Raw genomic sequence first — 25,020 nt, 5'->3', positions numbered from 1 at the left:
CACACACATACACACACACACACACCTGTGTTTCGTAGGACTCATTGACACATCTTACAAATCTGTGAATTTACCGACATAATTTGCAAGGCAAATAGAAAAATATTTCTCACCACATGCTGTCGTGCATGTCATCCATCTCACCACCTTTCATGATTTCGCTCTTCTGATGGATTTGAGCTCGCTCTTTTTGCAAATGGGTCTTCATGCTGTGTAGCGAGATAAGCCTCCGGAATTTGCGTCCAAAATTGCCAACGCAGCCTCCATAATTTTTGACTGGGAAAGAGGCAGAAAATTGGTGCAGAGAAAAAAATATATTTTGCACAAAAAAAAAATATATAACCCCAAATCACAGAGATGGTGCTAATTCACAAAGATCTTATGTTGGAAATGAGGGAAATTATGCTAATTTGTGGTGGAATTTCTTACCATGGTACATGTGCATGGGATTAAAATCACAGATGGCCTATGCAATTAATATAAATTACTAGAGGCAGTCCCCAGGCAATACTGGTCCCCTGCAGAAAGGGCTTACTGTAAGTCTACTTGTAACCCCTCATTGTTACCTGAAGAGGCAACAGATTTTAGCATTTCAAAAGAAGAAAAACACAAATAAAAAGAAACCAAAAAAATAAGAAATCCCGGATTTCAAATTTGACAGGATACAATAACGGATTCAACTACAGTGAAACACTCATTGTTACAATGTTTTACTCAAATGCTCCTAAAAGAACAATGTAGCATGATAGTTGAGATGTTATTAAGACAATAAGATTAAGACATTGGGCCTCATGTAAAGCACAAATGTTTTCTTATTTTTGCTCGTATCCACGATTTCAAGAGAACTCTTACCAAGATAAGAAAAAACATCTTGGTTTCACAGTCCACAAATTGAGAATGTTGCCGCATGAGGCCCATTGTGTCATATGTTAAACCACAAGACAACATAAAACACTTAAATTACTATAAAAGACAAATGCAAACGTGCACAATATGTAATATAATATAAATATATGTGTACCACACTTGAACATTTCTTTTCTTTAGTTAATGATTCATGTGCTAAAAATCATTCAGGTTACAAAGGTTATTTAAAATGTAGGCGTGCGCTCTCAAACGCCTTCTGGCATCATTTACATGTGATTCATATAGTGTATGTATCACTGCCAAAATAACCGGGTTAGTGTGTGTGTGTGTGTGTGTGTGTGTGTGTGTGTGTGTGAGAGAGAGAGGGAGAGAGAGAGAGACTTGCACACTAAAGTCTGTGTCAGTATGACGAACTGTTGCTATGCAGTGGTGGTTGCTAGGCGGTGAAAGGGGGAGGGGAGACAGGTTTGCAGTTAGGTATGGAGGGCTTACCTCTGCACGTGTGTGTGCGTGTGTGTGTGTGTGTTCCCTTGGATTTATTTGGTTCAAATATTTATACTGCAGTGTGGGAAACGTGATTTATACCACGTAAAAGCTGACGTTGTGGAGTTCAAACTCCACCATGGGAAAAAGGAAGGTGCATCTCAGTTCCACCTAGAAGCAAAATCTGATGTATAAGATAGATTGAGTGAGCCAAAGAGATTTATGTTGTGGATCTTGAACAATAAATGACTCGTTAAAAAAAAAAGATTAAAAAAATTGCTGCCCTACCAGTGTCAGATTCAGCGATGGAAGAAAGATGGAGTCATTTATTTTGTCTTCTGTTGCAGATGCATGAAGCAAAGCTGCAGAATCTCAGGCAGAGGAACACAGAGAGAAAACAGGGCACTCCTCGTCTTTCCCCAGGACGATTACTGTATTATGCGCAGCAGGGGGGAAAGCCTCATAGTTCTCGGGCTTCCCTCTGTGTGTGTGTTCACAGAATTTTCAAGCTTGTTGTGCAGATTTTAGACAGGCGTATTTGGCCTCTAGCTACAGTTATTAGTTCTCTTTTCTCAAACTTTTCATCAAGTACATCACTAAACATACTGTGCATCCCTAGCTGGAGTCACTCCTGTCGGATCTAGTCTGATCCAGTCTGGTAAAGGAGATGGTAGGGGGGTTGGCGGGGCGAGACACAGGCAGCCATTTGTACTCAAGGTCCTGTGATGGAGGGTCCAAACACCAGTCGTAGTGCTTTAACAGGTACATGCACGCTTCCTGGTGGCAAAACAAGAGAAGAATTATTTTTTGAATGCGTTGTTACTTCAGTATCTTTGCTGCACCGGCGTGAATGGAACTTACTTTCTGCCTGAAAGAAGATACAATATTTTGAGTTAAACGCAGTGGGGGTGGAACTGACAATATTCTAATTTTATAGCAGTGCGAAAACAAAATGTTAAACCAGAAGGTGTCTGGCAGAGCGAGAGCCTCCGCCAACGCTGAATAAGTCTCTTAATGGTAAAGCTACAGCCTCCATAACACTGTGTTTGTTTCTTCGCTGTCTTCCAGGTTTGAAAGAAGGAATGTGCAATGCGACACCTTTTAGCAGCCAAGTTATAACAGAACATGAGGTCCATGTGACTCAAATCATCAACACTTCCTTGATATCTATGCTCATTTGACCATCTACCAGAACTCAATTAGAGCTTTCTTGATTTTTTTTTTTTTTACCAAAATGTCATCAATTAACATGACACACATCTCTAGTCTACTGTCTGCCTCTACCATGTAAAAGTTGAACTATGGATCCACAATACAAGAAACAGCTGATTACATTCTATTCCACCAACTAAGAGATCAATGGCTGGTGGTACTGCAGCTAGCATTCCCCATTGGTTGACACTCACAGACACAGCCACAGTGCAGACCAATCACATTTACAACTAAGAGCCATTTGCTCTGCCTCCCTTCACTTTGTGAATGAAGATTGCCCTGATAGAGGGGGAGGAGCAGGATGAATGAACGGGGATGGAGGAAGGGAGGAAAGAAATGATGGAATTGGGGGAGGATGATAATGGTGGGGGCTGGAGGAAGGAGGAAAGGGGAAGCATGAAAACAAGGAGGCGATGAGTCACATCTCTGACCTAGATCCCTGCGGTCTACTTTTTACTCTGGTCACACCCTCCCGTGTGTGTGTGTGTGTGGGTATGGGTATGTGTGTGTGTGTGTGTGTGTGTGTGTGTGTGTGTGCGTACATCAGGGTAGTGGTCAGTTTGCTGACAGCCAATCACGCTCTACTTTTGGTCTGGTCCGTTAGCCATAACAGAACAGGTTAGAGTGAGAGATGAGGATCAAGTTGTGTATCATTGGTGCAAAATGAATAGTGTGTGTATTTAATGTGTATTATCATAGGGAACTCCTCAGCTAAGAGAGGGAGCGGGGTTGACCCTGTTGCTATGGAGGACATCGTCTTTCTGAAGTCTACAATGGTTGACATTTGAAAAGAAAATGGATAAGATTTAATTTAATGTGAAGAAAATTAAAAAATGTATTTAATTAAATGTATATGTACAGCTATATACATACATATATGTATATTATTTTATTTTCATTTGTATATTTATATATATATATATAAATATATAGGGTAGATGATTACCGAAGACATGAGAGTAATGTGTACTGTCTACTACATCATATTCATGCCACTAAAGCAATAAAAAACAAGGAGCTTCTGGCTATCTCGAATAACTAATCTAGTTTTAAATAATGAGATATGATTGTCCTACTAAACAATGAGGAGTGCTGAATGAGAAGAGAGGAGATCATTTGTGCATTTCACCTGAGCTCCATTCGATCAGGCCCAACATTTACAATGACTCATTGTACTCATTGTACGCAGTGTGTGTGTGTGTGTGTGTGTGTGTGTGTAGTTTTGAGTCATCCCTCACATTTACACCCCCCATCCATATAATGTTAGAATGCATGAGTCTTTGCTCCTCAGTAATTTGAGAAGAAAAACAGATTCTATGACCATGGATATATACTGTATACTGCTTCACTGTTGTATTCATTGAATTCACCCTGAAAGTCACTGACATTTGCATAAATGTAGCCGGCCAATCAGGACATGCCTACCTAAAGTGTATATAATAGGAGTATAACAGAATATAAGGCAGTACACGCCACTGGCTGCTATACTTTTTCGACTTGCCAATTGTTTACTTTCTCCAAGGATGGAGTTGCCGCTTCAGGAACCTGGTCAGTGTCGTCGTGTTACAGTCGTTGTGATGTTATCAGACACCACACTTGATTATCAAGTATATCCTCTATTGTGGTCACCGATGCTGTGTTGCAGTGGAACCGCGTAGGCCAGTCAGCTTTTCATTTTTTATATTTGTTACTTTTTTTTAGTCTCTCTTTCCAACCTGGTGCCGGCTAATTTGGAGCGACGACTGAGCGCTGCTTGGGTGGTGTCGGACGGAATATGTGGCCGATATGATTCACAGAATTACTGACAGGGTTGACATGCGTCTTAGCATCGCACCAGAAAAGGGGTGAACATTAGCATGACCGGAGTCGATAAATACCTTTGTCCTGGAAATCAATGCTGACTGTAACCTTTCCCACTAAAAACAAAATCCAGATGTTGGTGGGTTTTTTTGCCCAGTAAGAAAGGGCTTTTTCAGTAACCTAACACAGCGCTACATCATAGGCCAAGAAGCTTTTCATTAGCTACATTTTGTAGCGTAACATGTAAAAAAAAGAAAAAACTGTGCCCCTTTAGGTAGCACAAACAACAATTTCCAAATACTTTTAGCTTTATCAGCTAGCTACTAAGCATTGATAAAAACCGTGAGCAACAGTTTCAGTCTGCCACACAAGTTAGAAATGTATACCACTGTCTGAAAACCAACTTAAAATAAATTATGACATATGCTCCTGATGATTTTGTAAACTGTTACTACGGTTACTAAGGATGGTGGGGCGTAGAGAAGAGTCCATGAAGTTTAATTGGTTTCAAAAAATAATGAAATGTTCAATCCTTTTCTGAGAAATTTTAAACATACATGAGGTTTATCTGTGATTACTGAAAATATGAGGGACTTCTCCACACGGTTCTGCGTTTCCAATCAAAACCTGAGGAATCCACCAAGCCCACTGTGGTTGTTTTCAGGTTGGTGTCACTCTCCACTCCTTAGTGTCAAGGCTCAAAACACATACATAGACACAGCTGTTTCCAGAGGGAATGTCCTCACATGGGAAATAAATCTCTCTCCTTCCTGTTTTCACACCTGTGACACACCTCACTCGTTCTTGTGCCTTCCATAGGCTGTGTATGTACAGTATGTATGTATGTGCGAGTGTGTCTCCTGAGAAAATAGGCAGTGTTGGCCACGGTGAGTGCTGCCGTGGAGACAGGTGGTTTAAACAGGACAGTTTGTACCTGGGCTCTCTGGCTCTCCATGTTATCTCTAATTAGCACTAACAGCCAAGCATTTGATCACTCCCATGAGTAGTTCTCATGGTTTAGGTCTCTCTCATTATCTTTCTTTGTTCTTTGTTTGTATGCCGTATTCTGTCAGTTATCAAAATTTACAGTAGTGTTGTGCCTTTGTCTGGTAGCATGTAACAAATAGTTTTCCCAGAAGCTTTCCACTTTTCACTTTGAAAATTTGCATGTTTCTCAAGTTAGTGAACACTTCCACTCATAATTACAAATATTATATATGCAGTGCTTAGTATCTCCCATGATAATATTGGCGACTTTAGATCAAACTATTTTTACTTTCCAGGTACACTGCTACAGCAAACAGTCCCACTTTCAACTGTCCTTTTGGCAGTAAAGCACTGAGGAGAGATGTTAAAAAGAACAGCAAGATATTGTTTAAGGGATATTATCTATGTAAAATATTTCAATGTATTTTAAATGTTGGATAAACCACTTGTCTGTCATCTTTATTGACGTGCTACTTCAACCACTCACATCAAAACCTGTGACGCTGATGAGAGCGACGCAGGGAAAAGCCAAACAGAACAGCTGACATGGTTTCCACCAACAAAAGCCTTCAGAGCCGTTCTCTGCTGTTCTTTAAAAAAATAAATATATTATAGCGGAGTCAAGACGGAGTCAAGACGGAATCAAGGCGAAACTAAAGTCATCTGGCGAGAGTCAGGTTACGAAAGCAGCACCATAACCGTGATTTGAAAATCTAAATGAAAGACTTCTCGGGTTGGCATGTTTGATGGAGAGGATTCTATGTGCTACCTCTTAAAGTGCAGTATGTCATTTTTGTTTAACAATGTGAGTTTAGAAACAAAGGTTAAATTACTGTGGACAAATGAGGACAACCTAACTGTTGCCTGTATCTCATACCAGTGATCAGGTTAATGCAGCAGTACTATTTGTACGAATTTAGACCATATTAAACCCCAGCTCTATGGCATCCTCTTCTCATTCCCTGAAGAGGATAAACACATTGGAAGCTTAACATCAGTCTTTTTAGTAGACCAGTAGACTTCCCACCAAATGTGACCTAGATGCTCAAAATAAAAAACCAAGAGCTGCAACAGCTAACCCCAAATGTCTCAACGTCTTAGCATTTTAACTTCTTCCTTGTGTTTTTCTCTGGCTATCATCAATGAAAAGCATTCATTAAACGCAACAGAAAGTCAGAAAATACGTAAAAAAAGCAACCTTTAAAGACACCTTTACAGACTGTGGTACAAGCCAGTGTATGTTGTCACCTTAAGGAAGACGTCGGTAAGTTTTGTTCCAATGCAGCTTCTGGGACCGTTGCCAAAGGAACACAGGAAGTGCTCCTGGCCTGCATTCCTGCGCATACAAAAACCAAGTTACATGGTTAAACACAAATGCAAAATGTGTGCAAAGGAATCAGAGATGCAGAAATCAATATTTGGACAAAGCTTCGATAGTTAGAGGAACACTTCTGTAAAAAAAATTATGTTACACGGATCGCCATTTAAGTTTGTAAGACATTCATGGTTCCCAGTAACCTGAATCGCCAGATGGTTTGTTTCATAGTGTGACATGAGAACCTGTGACTTCATGTGATCTTGGTTTATCACAACAATTCAGCTGCTCTGCATGGAAAGGTTTCCAGAGGAGGAATTGTAATCACTTTGTTGATCCACTGACCTTTCATGTAGCGCTCTCAATCATTATCAAACCCAGCAAAAAGTAGTGACATTCCCTGCAGTCCCACCTATACTTAGTGTTTATTGCTTAATTAAAGATGTTGATGTTATAAACATTAAACCTGTGTAAATACATCAGCATGTTAGCATTGTCACTGAGCATTTCAGTATGCGGATGTAATGTAATGTATGGGATTGGATTTATAAAGCGCCTTTCTCAGCACTCAAGGCGCTTTACAGAGTCCAGGTTCCATTTATTCACACAGACATACATGGTGGTAGTGAACTACGATAGTGATCACAGACTGACGGAAGCGTGGCTGCCATTCAGCACCTACGGGCCCCCCGACCACCTCCTCAAACATACAGCAGTCATACACATTCACACGAGGCAAGGTGGGTGAAGTGCCTTTCCCAAAAAATACGAATCTCCTAATTTCAGAAGTTTTCATTATTTTTTAAAACTGTTTTTGTGTTTTATGCTAATCTTTAACAGCCCATTAAATTTGTGGTACATGTGAACGTACCTACGCGATAACTAAATCTGATTCAGATGCAGCAAGTTTTTTTATTGTGTACAAACAGAAGTTATGTTTGCATTCAGTGTCTCGCCAAAACCTCTAAAGCCACCAAACATGATGAATGCGTCACCTTCTTCATAAAACATTTAAACAATGAATATTTTAAAAACAACCATCATGTTTGCCATCTTGCCGCCACAGTGCTACTAATGCTCAAAAACTCTGAACTGGAAATGCATCTGTGAACAACACCTAGACTCCTTGCTCATTCCAGCTGATCTGTCTGTCAATAAAATGATCCATTTCTTATGGGGATCAAAAGAAAATCATGCGGACTCTGGACAGAAAAAATAAACTGCCTGAAGGTGCGCAACAACACAACGTCGGCCTGAATCATCCACACAACTTTACACGTGTTGTCTGTTTGACTCTCTCTGCCATACCTGCTGTAACTTTCCAATTTCTCCTCTAAAAATACACTTAAAAATAAAGAGATGCTGGTTGTTTGGTTTTGGTCAGGTTTGTCCTTAGCCTGTTAATGCAGGAAATCTCTCCCCTCTCACCACTAATGCATCCTGTCTTCCTGAAACCTGAGCTCTGATTAAAGGCAAACAGGAAGCATTAGTGGTGTGTATAGTCTGGGTCCGGCGTGTGTAAGAGGCTTTGTGTGTGTGAGAGAGAGTTAGGCAGAGAGAGAAGAGAGAATATTAGTGTACTCTGTAGCATCTGTCTAATGGTTTAATGTACTGTTAGTCCCATCTTAAAACAGTAAGGTGTAGCGTACAGAGCACTCCTGTAATACTGAGACAGGGAGAGAGGAAGTTTTACCAAGCTGCCCAGCATAAGGCTTTATCAAATATAGAAGTATAATCTATCGTGCGGTGTATAATTCATTTAAAGTTTTAACATTAAGTTTAATAAGAGAGCAGTCTGTCTGAAACACCACAACTGAGGTCTGAGGCTAATATGACATTTAACTCATCCAGTTCCATTACTTTTAATATAAGGGCTTTTGAAAGAAGACAAAATGCTCTTAATGAGTTAGGGGCCGTACAGATGCTGTATATTCTACTGTCTGGGAAACGTGACGCACATCAGTCTCTCCAGTAGAGTTTGATAACAGAAAAGGCTTCAGTGATCTAAAACATCAACGGTAAATGCCAGATCTGTGATTGCATCAGGTTTCTGTGTCTGCTTCAAGGCAAGTAATTTTGAACACTGGAAAATGCTCAAAAACTAGATCTGATGATGTGCTCATTTTGCCCCTGCTTGGTTTGGATGGATACGTCACTGATTGGTTAGAGCAAAAACAGCAAAACAAACTGACCTTTCTTTCAAAGGAACTCCTCGGACCAATTATAAACTCAACCAACTTAATTAGTGCTGTGCCAAATTGCATCCTTATTTATAGAAAACATTTTTATAGGGCAGAACAGACCCACGGAATAAAAAAAATAAAAAAACATTCAATCTTCTAACAAAACTTTATGAAATGGCATTGTTGAATACCTGATTCTAATTGGTAAATTATGGCATTTTTGTTTAATGTCATTTCTGAATGGCAGCCTGCTGCTAGACCATTGCTATGGACAAGGTTCTGATCATATACCATTTTTAAATCAATAAAATAATTTTAAAAATCAATATTTTATGTGAAATGATTTATTTCTTTAGTAAGTAGGCGTGTTCGGGATAATGTACGCTTCCGACAGGGTCTTGCGTCACCCAGTGAGGGTTTAATTTGAAATAATGCTCCACTTATTGTACATTATCCTTTACGTAGTCTGAATTTAACCTTTATTTAACCACAGTTTAATCACAATGGAACAAATGAATGAATAGAACAAGCCCGGTATAATACCTTCGCTTATTTTTGTCCATTAATACACAGACCATGACAAACAGTCCTGAAATGATCAGTTTCTCAGCATTTATACGGAGGCAAGTTTATTTAAATGATAATAAGTCTCATACAACACTGGTCCAGCTACCACAATCTAACACTTCCAATTTCCACAAATTATTTTCTGTCAACAAGAAGGAAACTCCCTGTTCTCAGTTTTATCTAAAAACTAGCAACACAACGCACTGCAGTAGCTCAGATTTTTATCTGGGTTCGGTAGCGTTTCCAATTCATTTATGTACGGCCAGAGCCTGTGTGGGCGTTTGGCTGATAGGATGTTAACTTGCAGGCTCTACTTTTTTGCTTCCGACTGGAAAAGCACACAAACACGCAGTCTGATAATACAGTTCTGCGCACTTAGACACACACACACACACACACACACACACACAGCAGACACTATACGTATTTATCGCACAGAAACATACACAGAAATGATGTGGTTAAACTGTAGTTATTGTAGGTGGGCTTGTTATGTAATGGGACTGCAGTCATTAATTTAAACAGCCAGGTGGCAGGGAGAGGAGCCAGGCAACTATCAAAGCAGACAGGAAAATAGTCTCCAGGAAGACTGACAGATGGAGAGGCAGAGAAATAGGCAGGTAAGAGGAGAGAGAAATAGACTGGAAGATAAATAGAGGGTTGGCAGAGTAAATACAGCAAACACAAAGAGAGAGATAAGGATAGTTAGAGTACATCCTGAGGGGACTTCACTAATTTGAGCAGCAGTTAAGACATGTACTAGTAAAGTTCAAACGTGAATCTTCTAACTGTAGTACTCGTGTTTATTGTAATGAAGTATCCTGTTACCTAGTGCTTTTGTCAACAATGGAGATCTACTGCACAGCACAGGTGAATAATTTACTGTATATGAGGGTCGGCAAGGCAGACAATACTCGTCAACAGGATTGTTTTATTCTTTATATTATATTACCAGACTTACCTTTAAAGATTAGAATGCTCACATGTTTTAATTCTGAATAGCCTCCATGTGAAACCCCTAGGCACGTACATTTCACATTTTTATACGAGTGCTAGACTTAGCATCATATTGTGTCATGAAAAATCTCCTCTGACTCATTCCTTAACTCCAACCCAGGATGCACGCACGCACGCACGCACGCACGCACGCACGCACGCACGCACGCACGCACGCACGCACGCACGCACGCACGCACGCACGCACGCACGCACGCACGCACGCACGCACGCACGCACACACACACACACACACACACACACACACACACACACACACACACACACACACACACACACACACACACACACACACACACACACACACACACACACACACACACACACACACACACACACACACACACACACACACACACACACACACACACACACACACACACACACACACACACACACACACACACACACACACACACACACACACACACACACACACACACACACACACGGAATCCCCGTTGGTAAAAACCGGTGAACAGGTGAACGGTTACCATGGCAGCAGCTACCTGTCTAATTCATTCATAGTGTTCTGTTGCTTTTACTTACGTTTAAAATGGCATCCTATACAATAGTGTTTCCTTTTAATGAATTAGTGGTGTGCAGATAGATAGATAGATAGATAGATAGATAGATAGATAGATAGATAGATAGATAGATAGATAGATAGATAGATAGATAGATAGATAGATAGATAGATAGATAGATAGATAGATAGATAGATAGATAGATAGATAGATAGATATTTTTCTGTATACCATCCCACTCCGCAGGGCATCTCCCCTACGCACAGGCACACGCACACACACACACACACACACACACACACACACGCACGCGTGCACACACACATGGGGAATACACACACAGGGGGAATCCCTATTGGTAAAGATGGTGTCAGGTGACTAGTTTCCATGGCAGCAGCTCCCTACATACATACATTCATAGATCCCTCCCTACCCCCCACTCCCCTCCTCTGCTGTCGCCTGAATGAACAAACATGAATGAGAATAAACAGGTGAATGGAGGAAGTGAATGAATGGAAAAACCATTGACTGAGAGGATGAACTGGTGAAGGAGCCGGGTCCTGTTTCAGTTCACCGGAGCAGGTAGCACAGCAAGAGCGTGGGATGCCGACAGATTGTTAACTCTTGTGTGTCTCGATTGTGTTCATGGTTTTGTTTTCCCCCTTCAATCTGATCATTGTGGCTGTCTGTTTGTGCTGTACAGTAACAGGATATGTGAAAGTGATCAGGTGAGATTTGTGTGCTCAGGCACAGTTAATCTATCTGCATCGGTTGCTATGGCAACAATTTAGGCGTATGTATACAGAGCTAACCAGCAACTTTCAAGAACTGAATCATAAAGCAAGTTGCAGACTAGACCCCCTAGACAGATAGATTATTAGTCTGCTGTGCACGAAAGGTTTAATTAATACATTTATCGTAAAAATGTTCTTTTCATTTTTTTATTTCGAGAAAACACGATTCCGTAGACAACCTGCCCTCCATTCAGGATTATATCCAAGCAGGCTGTATATTAATTATTTGATATTTATACAAGCACACATTTACAAATCACATTTTTTTCCCACAAAAAACTGGAATCAGTTTCCTTGTATGTGTACACACTCTGATTCTGACGGGCAAAAGGGCGTGGATAATGTAAGCATTCTTTGGCAGAGGACTTCTTTGTCTAAGGCCTCACATGTTATTTTTATATATTAGAAGGTCTTGTAAATTATCAGCACCATGGCCACTGACCACAGGCAAAAGGAGAAGCTAATATAACTATAGAGAGTAGAACAGACATTCCCATTCAAATCAAGATAGCAGGAAGGTCAGAGTGCCCCATTTTTATGTATACCATTGGCACTGCTAAGAACTGTGTTGTAGCCGGCTAACTCCGGCAACGCAGCATGTCGTGGACTCATTGAGGTGAGGTTTTGTGACAAAACATTGGAATGGAGTAGTACGAAGTATGGAGAGGTGTCTTTTGTGTACTGTATCCGTTGCCTCACTGCTAGAGAATTAAAGATTGATGGATTGAATTGCTTCATATTTCTATTGGAACATTGTCAAGGAGTTCTCAAACTAGTGAGGGCGACACTTTAGGGATGTGTGTTTTCAAGTAACAAAACTCGCCATTTTCTCTTGAATGAGTCAAATGACCACAGCAAACAATTCAGTCGGTTTTACTTTTTCTGTGGTCATAACTATAGTGGAAGTGATGTTGCTATGGTTACCTGCAGTTGGATATTTTGACACTTGATAGTCAATTTAGAAGTAAGTAGCCTATTTTCTGTGGCTATGGTATGATTTCAGATAGCTATTGTATGGCTGCCTCCTCTCACTGTTACCAATCTTAGCTGGAGAGCTTTATTCTTTCCACTTGGCAAATTTCCTTCCTTCCTCATTTCCTCACCACTAACTCCTACGGAAATCATCCATCTTACAGAACTCTGTCCATTACATGTTTCTCATCCATCACCCATCAATATAAATTCATCCATTGTTTTTTCTTCACTCCAGCTTGATTCATTTCCTTTTTCAATGTTATCCACCAGCACAAAAAGCTATATACTGTAATGGACATTCATAAAAACACTAGTCTTCTTTCAGAGTTTCATGAAAATGGCTTTTTGTGACGCATTTCATCAACTCTTAATGTTGGAGCACTGAAAGCTTCCTCCCTCTCCTCTGTTTTTTTAATGGTCAGTGTTTTTGGGTGCAAGTGTGTCAGCGTGTGATGCCACTGCTAACCACGGTGAGTGGCTGGTAGGGTGTGTGAACAGAGCTGCACACATTGCAGACATTTCTCTATCAACCTTTAAGGATTAGCCATTTATAATGTGGTCAGGATAATGTCATAGGTCCAGCTCCCAGAGACAGTAAATGAGAAAATCCCTTTCACAAACATGATGATATAATAAAATAATGTCCAGTTTTGAGAAAAAGTTGAACCATTTGGAAAAATCATCATTTCTTGAATGTTATTCTGGTCTATTTTCAGCTCCTGTTTTCAGAAACCGTTCTCTGCCTCTTCTCTAAGATGTTTTGCTCCTTTTGTGATTGTTGATTATCTAAGCAAAATGTCAGCTCTATAAAGAAGCAATTGCTCTTTCTAAAGGACACAAACTTGAAATTTGTTGAGACTGCTGCAAAGATTTTGACTTTGCTGTGACCAGAAAAAATGGCCTTTACATTTACAGTGCTGCAGGAGTGATATGTTTTTGTAAGCCATCCCAGAAGTCACCATTATTCCGGTTATCTCGACAAAAAGCCAATAGGAGTTTTCCTTTGGACTTTAGATTATTGCAGAAATATAAAAAAATAAATAAAAGAATGAACTACTTGTTTTTCAGAAATGCAATCACCAGAAGAAAAAGCTAATGTTAGGCTCTGAACAAACTACACCACGGTTGCATGAAAACGTCAAAACCACTAGCTTCCAACTGATTTTGTGTGTTCGGCATGATAACGTTCTTATCTTAAATTATACCTTACTTTGCACAGCGGTTTAATTCTCACAATAATACAAGGTCACAGAGAATCGAGGGTTCATGTTACACGCAAATCAATTTCACCAAGCTACAGTAAAAGTTATGCATTTGTGTTCTGACCGAAGGTGAACCAACCAATCAGCGTCCTGTGAGGAGCTGTGAGAGGAGCTGTGAGAGGGTGGCGGCCGCTCGTTCAAAACAACAACAATGGCGGCTCCTAGCCTTCAGCTTCTTTTGAATTTCACCTCATTTTTTCCTTTTTATATGTTTTGCTCTTCTTGTCTTTTCTTGTGTATGTCCTGCTTAATATTCTCCTTAATTAAATGAACTCTTTACTTTAAGGAAGCACCTATAGGACACATAAGTCTGCCACGAGATTAAAGCTTAATAAACAGAAAGACAAACTGAAATCCTCACTTTCCGCTCCATCTCTCCGGCAGGAAGTTGTCCGGCTGTTGGAACACTTCTGGGTCGCGGTGGACTGAATGGCTGATATAGATCACGCCATAATCCTTTGGGACCTGAAACCCTGCGAGCGTGGAGTCCTACACACATACACAGAGGGAGAAATCACAATATTCCGTCTTATTATGGGAGAGTTGGGAAGTCGGCTGTTCATTACAAGAGTGGATGATCGTACTGCTCTTTGGACTGGGGTTAGTTTTCAACTCTCATTTTCAAACTGGAAAATCATGCAAATGCTAAATCTTGATTCACACCTACAATGCCTATGTATTTTAAAAGGTGTTGATCAGGAAGTTGCAATGATGTAACTATAAGAACAGGCTAATACCTATCTGATCCAAAATAAATGTGACACTGTATGAAAATTGCAGTTCCACACAACAACAGTTGATTTTTCACTGAGCTCTGGTGAAAGCAGCCACCTTGGGGCAAAAAGACCACTTACCCAATTGTTGCCCTTTTAATTCACCTTTTCATTACATCCATTAGTAGCTGCACTAATGGACTGCCACTGAACAGGATCCCTGTTTCTGTTTTCCTCTACCCTCTTTCTCATTTTTCTCTCGGCCTCTCTCTACTGGAGTGGAAAATCTTTTACAAATCTTTCTCCCGGTTCTCGCTGAGAGATGTCTCTGCTATCGCTGTGTTCATTTCTGTCAGACACGCACACACACGGTTGTTAAAACTATTGTATATCTTAGTTCCACCTGGATGGAGCCTCTACTTTTTCCACCTGATGTGAATACTAATAATCTCTCCTTCTTACACACGTACCTGCACACAAACGTCTCATCAACTCTTTTCACTCCAGATCCAGCACTGCTTTTCTTTCTACATGTAGTGTGGGCAGCTGTCAGTGTTTTGGTTGTTTTCCTTGTGATTTGACATTATTTAATCAAGTATATAGTATTAAATGAGAATGTGACATACGTTTCTGAATAAATTATAAATTTCAATTTCAAAAGTATACTGTACAAGACTTCAGAGTGTAACGTATTCATTTTGATGTGGTTGCAATTTATTGGTACTTTTACAGTGGTCATTTGTCACTAGTTAACTGCAGGAAGTCTAATGCTACTTTTGTACTTTGGCTTAAGCAATGGCGGTTCTATGTAACCTGTAATATCAAGTAATATCATTTTGTCGAGAAAAAAACAGACTTGGGTCGTTTCAAAGCGGTCTCTTGACGTCTGTCAAGAAAATCTTATTGAGGCAAATGACATGTTTTTTGGTTTTTACATGCAGTACAAATGTTTTATTTCCGCCTATTATAAAATGGTGTATCTAAATATTTCTGCATACTGGCGTCCCTAAACAGTCTTGGATTTGCATAAATTGGGTATGACCTGATAGCTGAGACTCTCATGGATTTAATTTTACTCCTGTGGGATGATGTTTGCCGCCATAGTAGCCATTTTATTGTAGTTGGACCATTTTTTGAAACTTGACCTCACTGTATAAAATGAGCTGTAGTGATCTCTTGGATAATCACAGCTTCACAAAACTTTACAACCACAAACCAGGGAGCAATGCTTATGTGGACTTTGTTGCTTCAAAAAATCGATTAAAAAAAAACCCACCAACAAAAGCTCATCTGTTCTTTGTGTTCTTCTTTACTTCTGCACACGTCATGACCCGTATCCCACAGAGGCCATCTGGAATCAAAGTGTACTGGTGCGTTTCCCAGAAGTGACAAATTACTTTGCACTCGGCCTCACAGTGTCACCAGCACACATCAATCCCACCGGCAAAACCGGGACCTGCACTCCCCCTCCCTCCCTTCCTTCCTTCCTTCCGGGGGAACATAGCCAATCAATCGCAGAGACAGATCAATGCCTCTGATTGGGTGTTGCATAAGGCCGTTTGATGAGGTCATAATGATCACAGCTGGTGCAGGAGGGGGTGGAGGGAGACCCCAGAGTAACCAGCTGGCCAATCAAGAGATGGGCCTTTGAATAAATTTGTGATTCTATTGGCTGACAGTGTTGATGTCAAACCAGAAACCAATCATTTTAATGAATGAAAATCGATGTTGTAACATATACAGCAGCCTGCAGGATGTAAGATGCTTACATGAATAGCATGCAGATTTATACAACACAGCAGATTATGGACGATAATAACCTTCACAGATAATAAGTCAACAGTAAAGGAAGCATGTGGAAATGATGGCTGCATGGAACACTTTAGAATAAACAAGGAGTGTAAGAAATATCACAAACACGTAATTAAACAGTCAGTAAATACCAGCTCAATTAAATGCAGTTGCATACCTCTCCAATTGGTCTAATGGAGTTTAACTTATCATGGTACCATGAAAACACATGCTGCTCAAACATGGATAGTCAGACCTCTGTTAAAGCAGACGCAATGCCAGTAATAAACAATGAATTCGGGCTCAGACAATTATTTTAAGGTCCCATAATATGCCTATTTCCAGGTTCATACTTGTATTTTGGGTTTCTACTACAACATGTTTAAATACTTTAATGTTCAACAATCACATATTTTTTCTCATATTGTCTGTCTGAATATACCTGTATTCATCCTCCGTCTCAAACGCTCTGAAAAATGCCAAGTCTGCTCTGATTAGTCAGCATTTCGAGGTCCTTCCATATCTGTGCTCTTGCAGTTTCTGTACCATAATTGCAGCCAGGGAATGACAGTAACGGCACTGTAGCGAAACTTTCTACCTTTATATAGTATATTTGTGACATCACAACTAGGCTAGTTTTTAACGGCAGAGTTTCTGAATACGGGCTGTGTGCATTTCTCTGTGGATTGACCGTTTCTAATACTTGATAGATTTTATATGGAACCTGTTTATAATAAAAATGAAAATCTCAGGTACAAAATGGGACCTTTAATGCTGCAAGAGGAAAAACCTAAAAAAAACGTGTCACAGGACACCCACCAAATGAAACTAAAAGACACAGATACAAATGACAAGCTTCAAACTGATCATCAACAATAACCAAACATAAGATTGACCAAACTTGTATTAAGTGTAGGACTAATATAAGGCAGTGCTTCCCAACCATGGGTGCTAGTACCCCAGGAAGTAATTTAGAAGAATCTAAATTTTGAAATTTTGAATTAATTAAAAGAATATATCTACATAATAACATTAAGTCAGCTGTAACATGTGAAGTGTTTGAAAACTAGTGAGCAAATGAGCACGGTAGCTAAAAGTAATGGATAAATGGTAGAAATGAATAGGTGAAAGTAATGACTAAACAGTTAATTGGCTAAATGTTAAAAATAGAAGTTAAAAACATAAAGGTATTTTAATTATTAACAGTTGAAAATGTTAGCTAAAAGTAATGGATGAAGCATTCAGCTCCACTCCAAGTGGTAGTAGCATGACTGTTGATCAAACCAGCCTAAATAGTGGCCATTCAATTGTATGAAAATATGAATATCCACTAGTGGGGATCGATAAAGGGGTACAAGGTTTCATCTGGCAGGGACGTGAGGGTATCTCTTTGTTGGGAACCAGTGATATAAGGTACTGTAAGGTGGTTGTGTTTTTTTGTCCAGCACCTCTAACTCTTATTGCTGTACGGTACACACATGAGAGGACAGTGATTTGCAGTAAAATGTCGCCATCTTGAGGAAAGAAGGGCAACACAGAAAACAGCAAACAGAATCCTTTCCTTGTGTACAGAAACTGACATTGCATCCAGCAGTGTAAATTAAAGAGAATTAACCCTGCGATGGTTAAAGCTCAAAATTCTACATTTTATTTGCTGTAACTGTTGTTGTAAGGTTGTAACAGACGTTTTTAAAAACACCCACATTACAATATTTAGCATAAAAACACCTTTTTTCTCAATATTTATTTTTGTAAGTTGTACTTCATTCAGAAAAGAACAGCTAATATATTAGATGAGTTGTACTTGTCCCTTTTTTTTAATTTTTATATTGCTCTATATTATAATGTTACCAATCAAATTCTAGCGTTGCACTGATTGTTAAGATGTTCTGGAAAACTTTATCAGTAGATGTGCCAAAAATGAGACGCTTTATTTGGGTCTCTATGCAACAGCTTAGTGTTTTCAATACCATATGCTGGAAACACTTCAGAAGACTTTTTAAATCCTGATCTGTGAAAACAATTCCGCGTTACACGAGCAAAACTTGAATTCCACACTTCAGGAAAAGGTCCATAGACTTCCCATGATCTCGACAATCAGTCATCATGACAACATCTGTGATTTATTAGGGCTTTAGAGAAGAGTAGGATCCAAAAGTGACAGTGGATCTCTCAAATTTGGAACACAGGATAATAAATACTGAACAATAATTTAGTGCTATGATGAAAATCAATAGGATGCCACCCAGTTGCCTGTTGAACAGTCATACCTGATCAGCTATTCTGCGTCCTCCAATGAAAGGAGGCCAAAGTCTCTGAACCTCCAGCAGTACTGTGCGCAGGTATTCAGGGTCTTCCATAGCTCTCCGACGGGTCTTTTTATTCACACGGAGAAAGATTTTTGGTTGTTCATTCGATTGAAAGCAGAAAGAACTGGTCAAGAAAGGTTAAGGCACATGGTTATTTCAGAGACCTCATGTTCGTATACCTGTTGGTTTCCACTGAGTGCCAGTGTGAAGGAAGTGAGCAGCGATGCCAGGGCTTTGGGGATCAGGGCTGAGATGAACAGCAAGAGATGCTGGGAGGCACAACTGGAGTCGGGCAGCGGCAAAGAACCAAGGGAGCCGACAAACCTGGAAATAGCCGACAAGGAAGAGAAGGAAGAAGAAGAAGAATTCCTTTATTAGTCCCGCAACTTTAAGAAAAAGGTTAAGAAGCTGCATCAACAAATCATTAGTAATTAATAGCATGGTAACTATACACAAAGCATTATGGGACATTAAGGGGGTAATGTCGCTGTATTTCAAATGTAATTCATCAACATCTGACCTGACCAACAGGATTTTAAGAGAGTAGCAAAAGATCAGTCATTACATATGTCCCCATGTACCTACAATGATTCAGTAAGGGTTTGGACTCAAAAGCACAGCCGAGAGACCAAGCAGTTAAAGATCAAAGTTTGTCTTTACACATCAAAAAACTGGCAGAAGTCAGGGAACTGGGCTGGATAAAAAACAAAGAAAGGCAGACTTAACCAGGCAGGGATTAGGCAAAAGGGCAGCAGTCTAAGGTTCAGGCAGAGAGTCATGCAGGCAGGTAACAGGCAGGCACACATTTTATTTTGCAGAACTGCCAGAAATGTACAAATTTACTTGAAACCTATGCAACAATCTAAGGGTCTAAAGACAAGACAATGTGTGTAACTTTTCTGGTTGTGTCTATATGGTACCCAAAAATTTGCAACAGCCTCAGTGTTGCAAAGCCTCAATGTTGCAACTTCATCCCTGAATTGAGTCTATCAAACATTAAGTGTGAAAGTGCCTTTATAAAAAAAAAACATACTGGCAAATCATCTGCAAGCAGTAAACAAGAGAGGGAAGCTTTGTTTTTGAAATGTTAAGTGAAAACTACTGCAAGAGAAAGACATAAAGACAGAGAAAGTTAGAAAAAAAAAGCCTTAGAGGGGAAGAAGAGGAGCGTGTGTGTGTGTGTGTGTGTGTGTGTGTGTGTGTATGAGTGAGGTGAAATAACATATGCAGCCTCACCCCTGTGTGTCATTCTCCAGTTTGTTTTTGATGATGTCCATCAGTTTATCTCTGGCGTCCAGAGCGGTAGAGTAACCGGACGACCACATAGGAACCTTGACGTTGACCGGAGCAGAGATCAGACCTGCAGGGGCAGAAGAGGAGTGTGTCAGCAAACATACAAAGATGGGCAAAAAAAAAAAAAACACACAATAAGACATATTTATTGAACTGTATTGAAAGGGGAAGTGGAAGATTTTGTAATACTGTATTGCAGAACAACATAGCTGACTTACCAAATACATCTGCGAAAGCAAGATTTTGAGAGAATACCAGTGCTTTTTTTGTTCACATGAACATTTTTTGGAGCAGTATTGGAACTGACAGTTACAGAAATAAAGGGGGGACTGCTTAACATACGTGGCTGTTTATAAATGACCATGAAAAGTTGTGGAGTTGGAGTGTGTGTGTGTGTGTGTGTGTGTCTACAGCATATCCGTCCGTCCCTACCATGCCAGTGTGTGGTGCAAAGCTGCATGATTTCCTGGAAGAGTTCAGGGTGCTCCTCGGCGCGTACGTTCAGAAAAAGGCCAAGTACCAACTCTGTCCCCAGGCGCTTAAAGGCAGAGTACACACACTCTGGTTGGCCACTACACAAACACACACATAGATCATCATCTGATTTGTTACCTTTACTGCCCCAAAACAATTAGTCTGCAGTGCACGCCTGTCAATTGGACATGATTAGATCGATCTCCAACCAATCACAGCACCAAAATGTTGAGCACTGAGCGACACATGCAAGTTGGGCCGGTGGTTGGTCCGTTTTGAAGCAGGAAACATTGGTTTGGTTGGATTCATCTGGTTTCTAGGCCATAGCTTTACAGCTTGTCAAACTATTTGTAATACTGCTGTGGACGTCCCTGTGGACATCCGCCAAAAGAATAAAAGTAAATTCTCGGAGTGCTGGAGATTTATGTTAAGTGTTACCTGAACGAGAGGTCCTTTAGACAGCGCTCACACACACTGTGGAGAGAGAGAGGCAGAAGACACACAAACACACACTTCTTAAACACGATTAAGTTATTCCAGTCTTTTTTAGACTTTTTTTTAACATATGTCCTGGCAGTGCATAAACAGAAGTTACATTCACTCGTTATTCCTGCATTTGAGTCGTTTTTTTATCAACAGTACAATTATTGTAGAGATTTATCACTCCATAGAACAGAGATGGATGGATTATTGTGTTACAAATGACCTTGCCACCATTCTTGTTGCTATTATGGACGTCCTTTGTAATAGAGGCTGGACACAAAAAATGACTAAATACAACTAGAGCATAAAGGAGAATAAGCTCCATGGGCCATAAGATACATATTAACCACAAAGGCATCCACATTAACAAAATTTAATATGAATTCATGAATGCTAAAAAAAGAAAAGAAATGATAATAACATTACTCTCCCTACCTGGTGATATAATCATTTGATGATTTCAAACAACTTCCTGAGAACAGGCTGGTGAGAGAAAGACGGAGAAGACATGCCTCCTCGCCTAAAACACACAAATACAAGTTGCTCATGTGCTGAATTTGAGCACATTTTTACAGCTATGATCTCAAATTACAAGTAGGGTATACACATATTGTTGTGAATGGCAAAAATGAAACATAGAGATGTTTGTTTTAAACTGTACATGGCCCATGAAGGTCACATAATTAGTCTTGATCTTCTAGTTGATCAAGACTGTGTATAAAATATATTAAAAATATTGCGTGCCTGTGTGTGTGTGTTTACCATTAGTGGTGACAATGGTGTCACCATACATGTTGGTCATTAAGTCAGTGGGATCCTTCTGAAACACGTTGGACTTCTCTGAAACACACAATGTATTAAACTTCATTACAAATACACACATATATACATATTGTTCACACACACAATCAAACACAATGTCTGTGTGTGTGCACAGACTAAAAACAAAGCAAGCGAGCAGTAGGGAAAGAGATGTAACAGTCACACAAAGACTCATTTAGGGAAGAATATTTCCAAATGCCTGAATGTTTCTTTCTAATGTTTAGTAATGTTTAAAGTTAGTGGTCTGTTTTTCTGTCCGAATGCGGCTAACGGACTGATTAGCTCTGGGCAGCACAGTGGACGCATTAAAACGTCTTTTTTAACCACTAATACTGCTAAACATAACAGCAAACCTCTGCAGTAGCATGATAAGAGTCCCTACACATAAAGTGAAGCTCCAATGTGCTCCATCCTTTTGGATTGCATTTGGTTATCCACTTGAATGGACTACAGGGGCCGGTAGGTAAGTCTTTCAAAACACCCTTTTAATAAACTCCAGGTTCACTAACTAAGTTGTTGGTGCTTTGGTTAAGGTGTAATGACTCTTGCCATGCTACTGCAGAGGTTTGGTGTTATTTTGAGCAGTATTAGTGGTTAAAAGAGACGTTTGAATGCGTTCACCGTGCTGCCCCGAGGTAATCACTGTTAGCCGCATTCGACTGTAAGTGACTGTCCGGGATTTCCATATTAAGTTGTTACACGAAAGAAATTGTCTCTATGGCTTATCTGATGAGTACATTTGCAGAAAAAGACCCTGGGATGATTTTACGCCTGAACTTCACTTTAAGGTGATTTTATATACTATCTGATTTTATCACCTATTTCTCCCCTTTTACTCCTAGTTGATTTTTTTTTATCATCTAGGAATATTATGCAATCATATAACTACAGATAAGTATTCAGTGTTAATAGTACAGCTAATGCATTGTTTTAAAGGGTAGCAGATTACAATAAGACTCCAATAAAACTTCATCTCAGTAACATCCTCCCCTCTCCAGCATCACGAGGCTCTCCCATGACAGATCAGACTAATCCCGGGGTGAATTTTACTCAATAGAGCAAATTTTCCCTTTTGTTCATTCGCCTGAGAGCAGAAATCTGACTCATTATCCTGAGGCAAGGGAAACAAGCTCTCTATGAACTCTAGAAATACACCAATTTACTGATGTATTTCACATAATTCAACCAAACAGCTGTGTAATAAAAGTTACCAATAATCCCGTTATTACGGTTATTACGCGGACTACGGATTATATTAGTTACCATTAGAATGTTATAGTGAGGTGCTTGTTTCATTTCTCCTTAGGAACAACAAAAATAGGGCCTATCAGCTGAACTCTGAGATTCAGTCGCTCACCTGTGGCACACACACACGCACGCACGCGCGCGCACACACACACACACACACACACCATACCACACAGCAGCTCTCTCATCCCCCGCACTGAGCAGATGAAGGCGGTCGGTCTGTTCAGCATGCGGCACTGAAACACTCTGCTACGGTGTTTCTCTATCCTCTGCTGGCAGAAGCTCACCGGGTCCCGGTAAAACTCCAGAGACTTGTCCCCGAGCACCGACACACCGGCATTTCCTGGTAGTTTAGACATGCAGGCACTTTCGCTAAAAAAATAATTATGAAATAAATAAGTGAATAAATTGAAAGGTGAATTCAATTGGGATGTTAAAAGTCCATTTGCTCACACGACAGCGGCTCTAAGCTTTAAGTAGACTCGGTCCAGGTTCAGAGTAAGTCCCGCTGTCATCGACCGTTAATCATATTATTCCGCGCGGCTCTACCTGTGTCAAATTACTGCTATCTCATCGTGTCGTCACTGTTTCTCTCGAGTGAGCCGCACGTATCCAGCTGCACCGGCGAGTGACGCGTTCAGGTGATCTCCGTAATTTAGTGTTCTCTCTCTCTCTCTCTCTCTCTCTCTCTCTCTCTCTCTCTCTCTCTCTCTCTCTCTCTCTCTCTCTCTCTCTCTCTCTCTCTCTCTCTCTCTCTCTCTCTCGCTCTCTCTCTCTCTCTCTCTCTCTCTCTCTCTCTCTCTGTTGAAGAACACATTTACAATATTAACAGTACAGGATGAACACGGTATTAACATCATTAAGTGTTTGATTGGTAAAAAATTTAATATCTGGAATGAAACAATAACAAATACATTTTAAAAATAAAAGCAAAAAAAACAATAAAGCCTTATAACTATAATTGGTCTTCAATTTAAATGAATTAGTAGGCTACATTCAAACTCTATTGATTCTCTTGATTGATCTTACAATTTAGCAATTATTTTGCATACTACAAACTCATATTGCAGAGATTACAGTACAGGTGAAATTCATTAGAAAAGCATTTTTAAAAAATGGGTGTTTTTTTCAGAAATATGGCATTGTGTTTTATCATATTTTGCCATTATGAGAAGTGTGTTACTCACTTGTTGTGTGTTACATTATGACTTGTTGACAAATGACAAACTGAATTTTGAACTGTTTTCTCAACCTATAAAGTATGAAGCCTCAATGTGCCAATCAGCAATTTTAGAGATTTTGTTATCAAATATTCAGTGTACAAGTTAAAATGTGCAAGTTTTTCAGCTGCTGGATAATTATTTGTATCCAAACCAACTGACGGGAATGTCTTCCAGTGCATGATGGAGACCCAAATTGCTCTTTGTTAAATCATTATGAAACGGGACCCCTAATGACATGACACAAAGATGCAGCAGGAGGTTTTACTTCAACAAATAAATGTAATTTAAGATGCTTTAAAGGGTAATTAATGAAGGCTGTATGTTACTTCTGCTTCTGCTACTGGTCTAAAAATGAATGACTGAGCAATAATTGACATTGGACGTGAGGTATGGTACATGCTGGACGGGACCCCAGAGGCCGAGAAAACCCACACTGACAGAGAGAGAACATGCAAACTGCACACTGAATGACCAACAGGTTTGAAGCCGGAACCCTCTCGCTGTGAGCTGACAGTGTCACTGTACCACCTTTGGCGCCCAACAACACGAAACGCATCTGTCCAGCAACGATGGTGGAAAGAGGCTGGGGTGTGGGTCAGCTGGTCCTTCCAGATTCATTTATAGCAGAAAAAAATGCAATTTCATACACAAGACTTCAGGTAAGTAACTGTATGT

The 25,020-nt window shown here is 40.0% G+C and overlaps 1 protein-coding gene across 1 annotated transcript; it reads right to left on the bottom strand.

The window, feature by feature from the left end:
• Positions 1-1,965: 1,965 nt before the first annotated feature.
• On the bottom strand, positions 1,966-23,481 carry LOC310958802 (putative cytochrome P450 120; the record flags this gene model as incomplete). Its single annotated transcript, XM_083929917.1, has 11 exons — positions 1,966-2,127; positions 6,598-6,685; positions 14,351-14,478; positions 18,764-18,868; positions 18,982-19,126; positions 20,039-20,162; positions 20,528-20,667; positions 21,008-21,043; positions 21,488-21,572; positions 21,815-21,892; positions 23,292-23,481. The coding sequence occupies 11 exons, from the start codon at positions 23,479-23,481 to the stop codon at positions 1,966-1,968; spliced, it is 1,281 nt and encodes a 426-aa protein (XP_083786043.1).
• Between the last annotated feature and the right edge of the window lie 1,539 nt (positions 23,482-25,020).

The sequence above is a fragment of the Echiichthys vipera genome (genome assembly GCF_963691815.1).
Source record: "Echiichthys vipera genome assembly, chromosome: 16".
Lineage (NCBI taxonomy): Eukaryota > Metazoa > Chordata > Actinopteri > Perciformes > Trachinidae > Echiichthys > Echiichthys vipera.
This window is presented reverse-complemented; position numbering and strand designations above follow the sequence as displayed.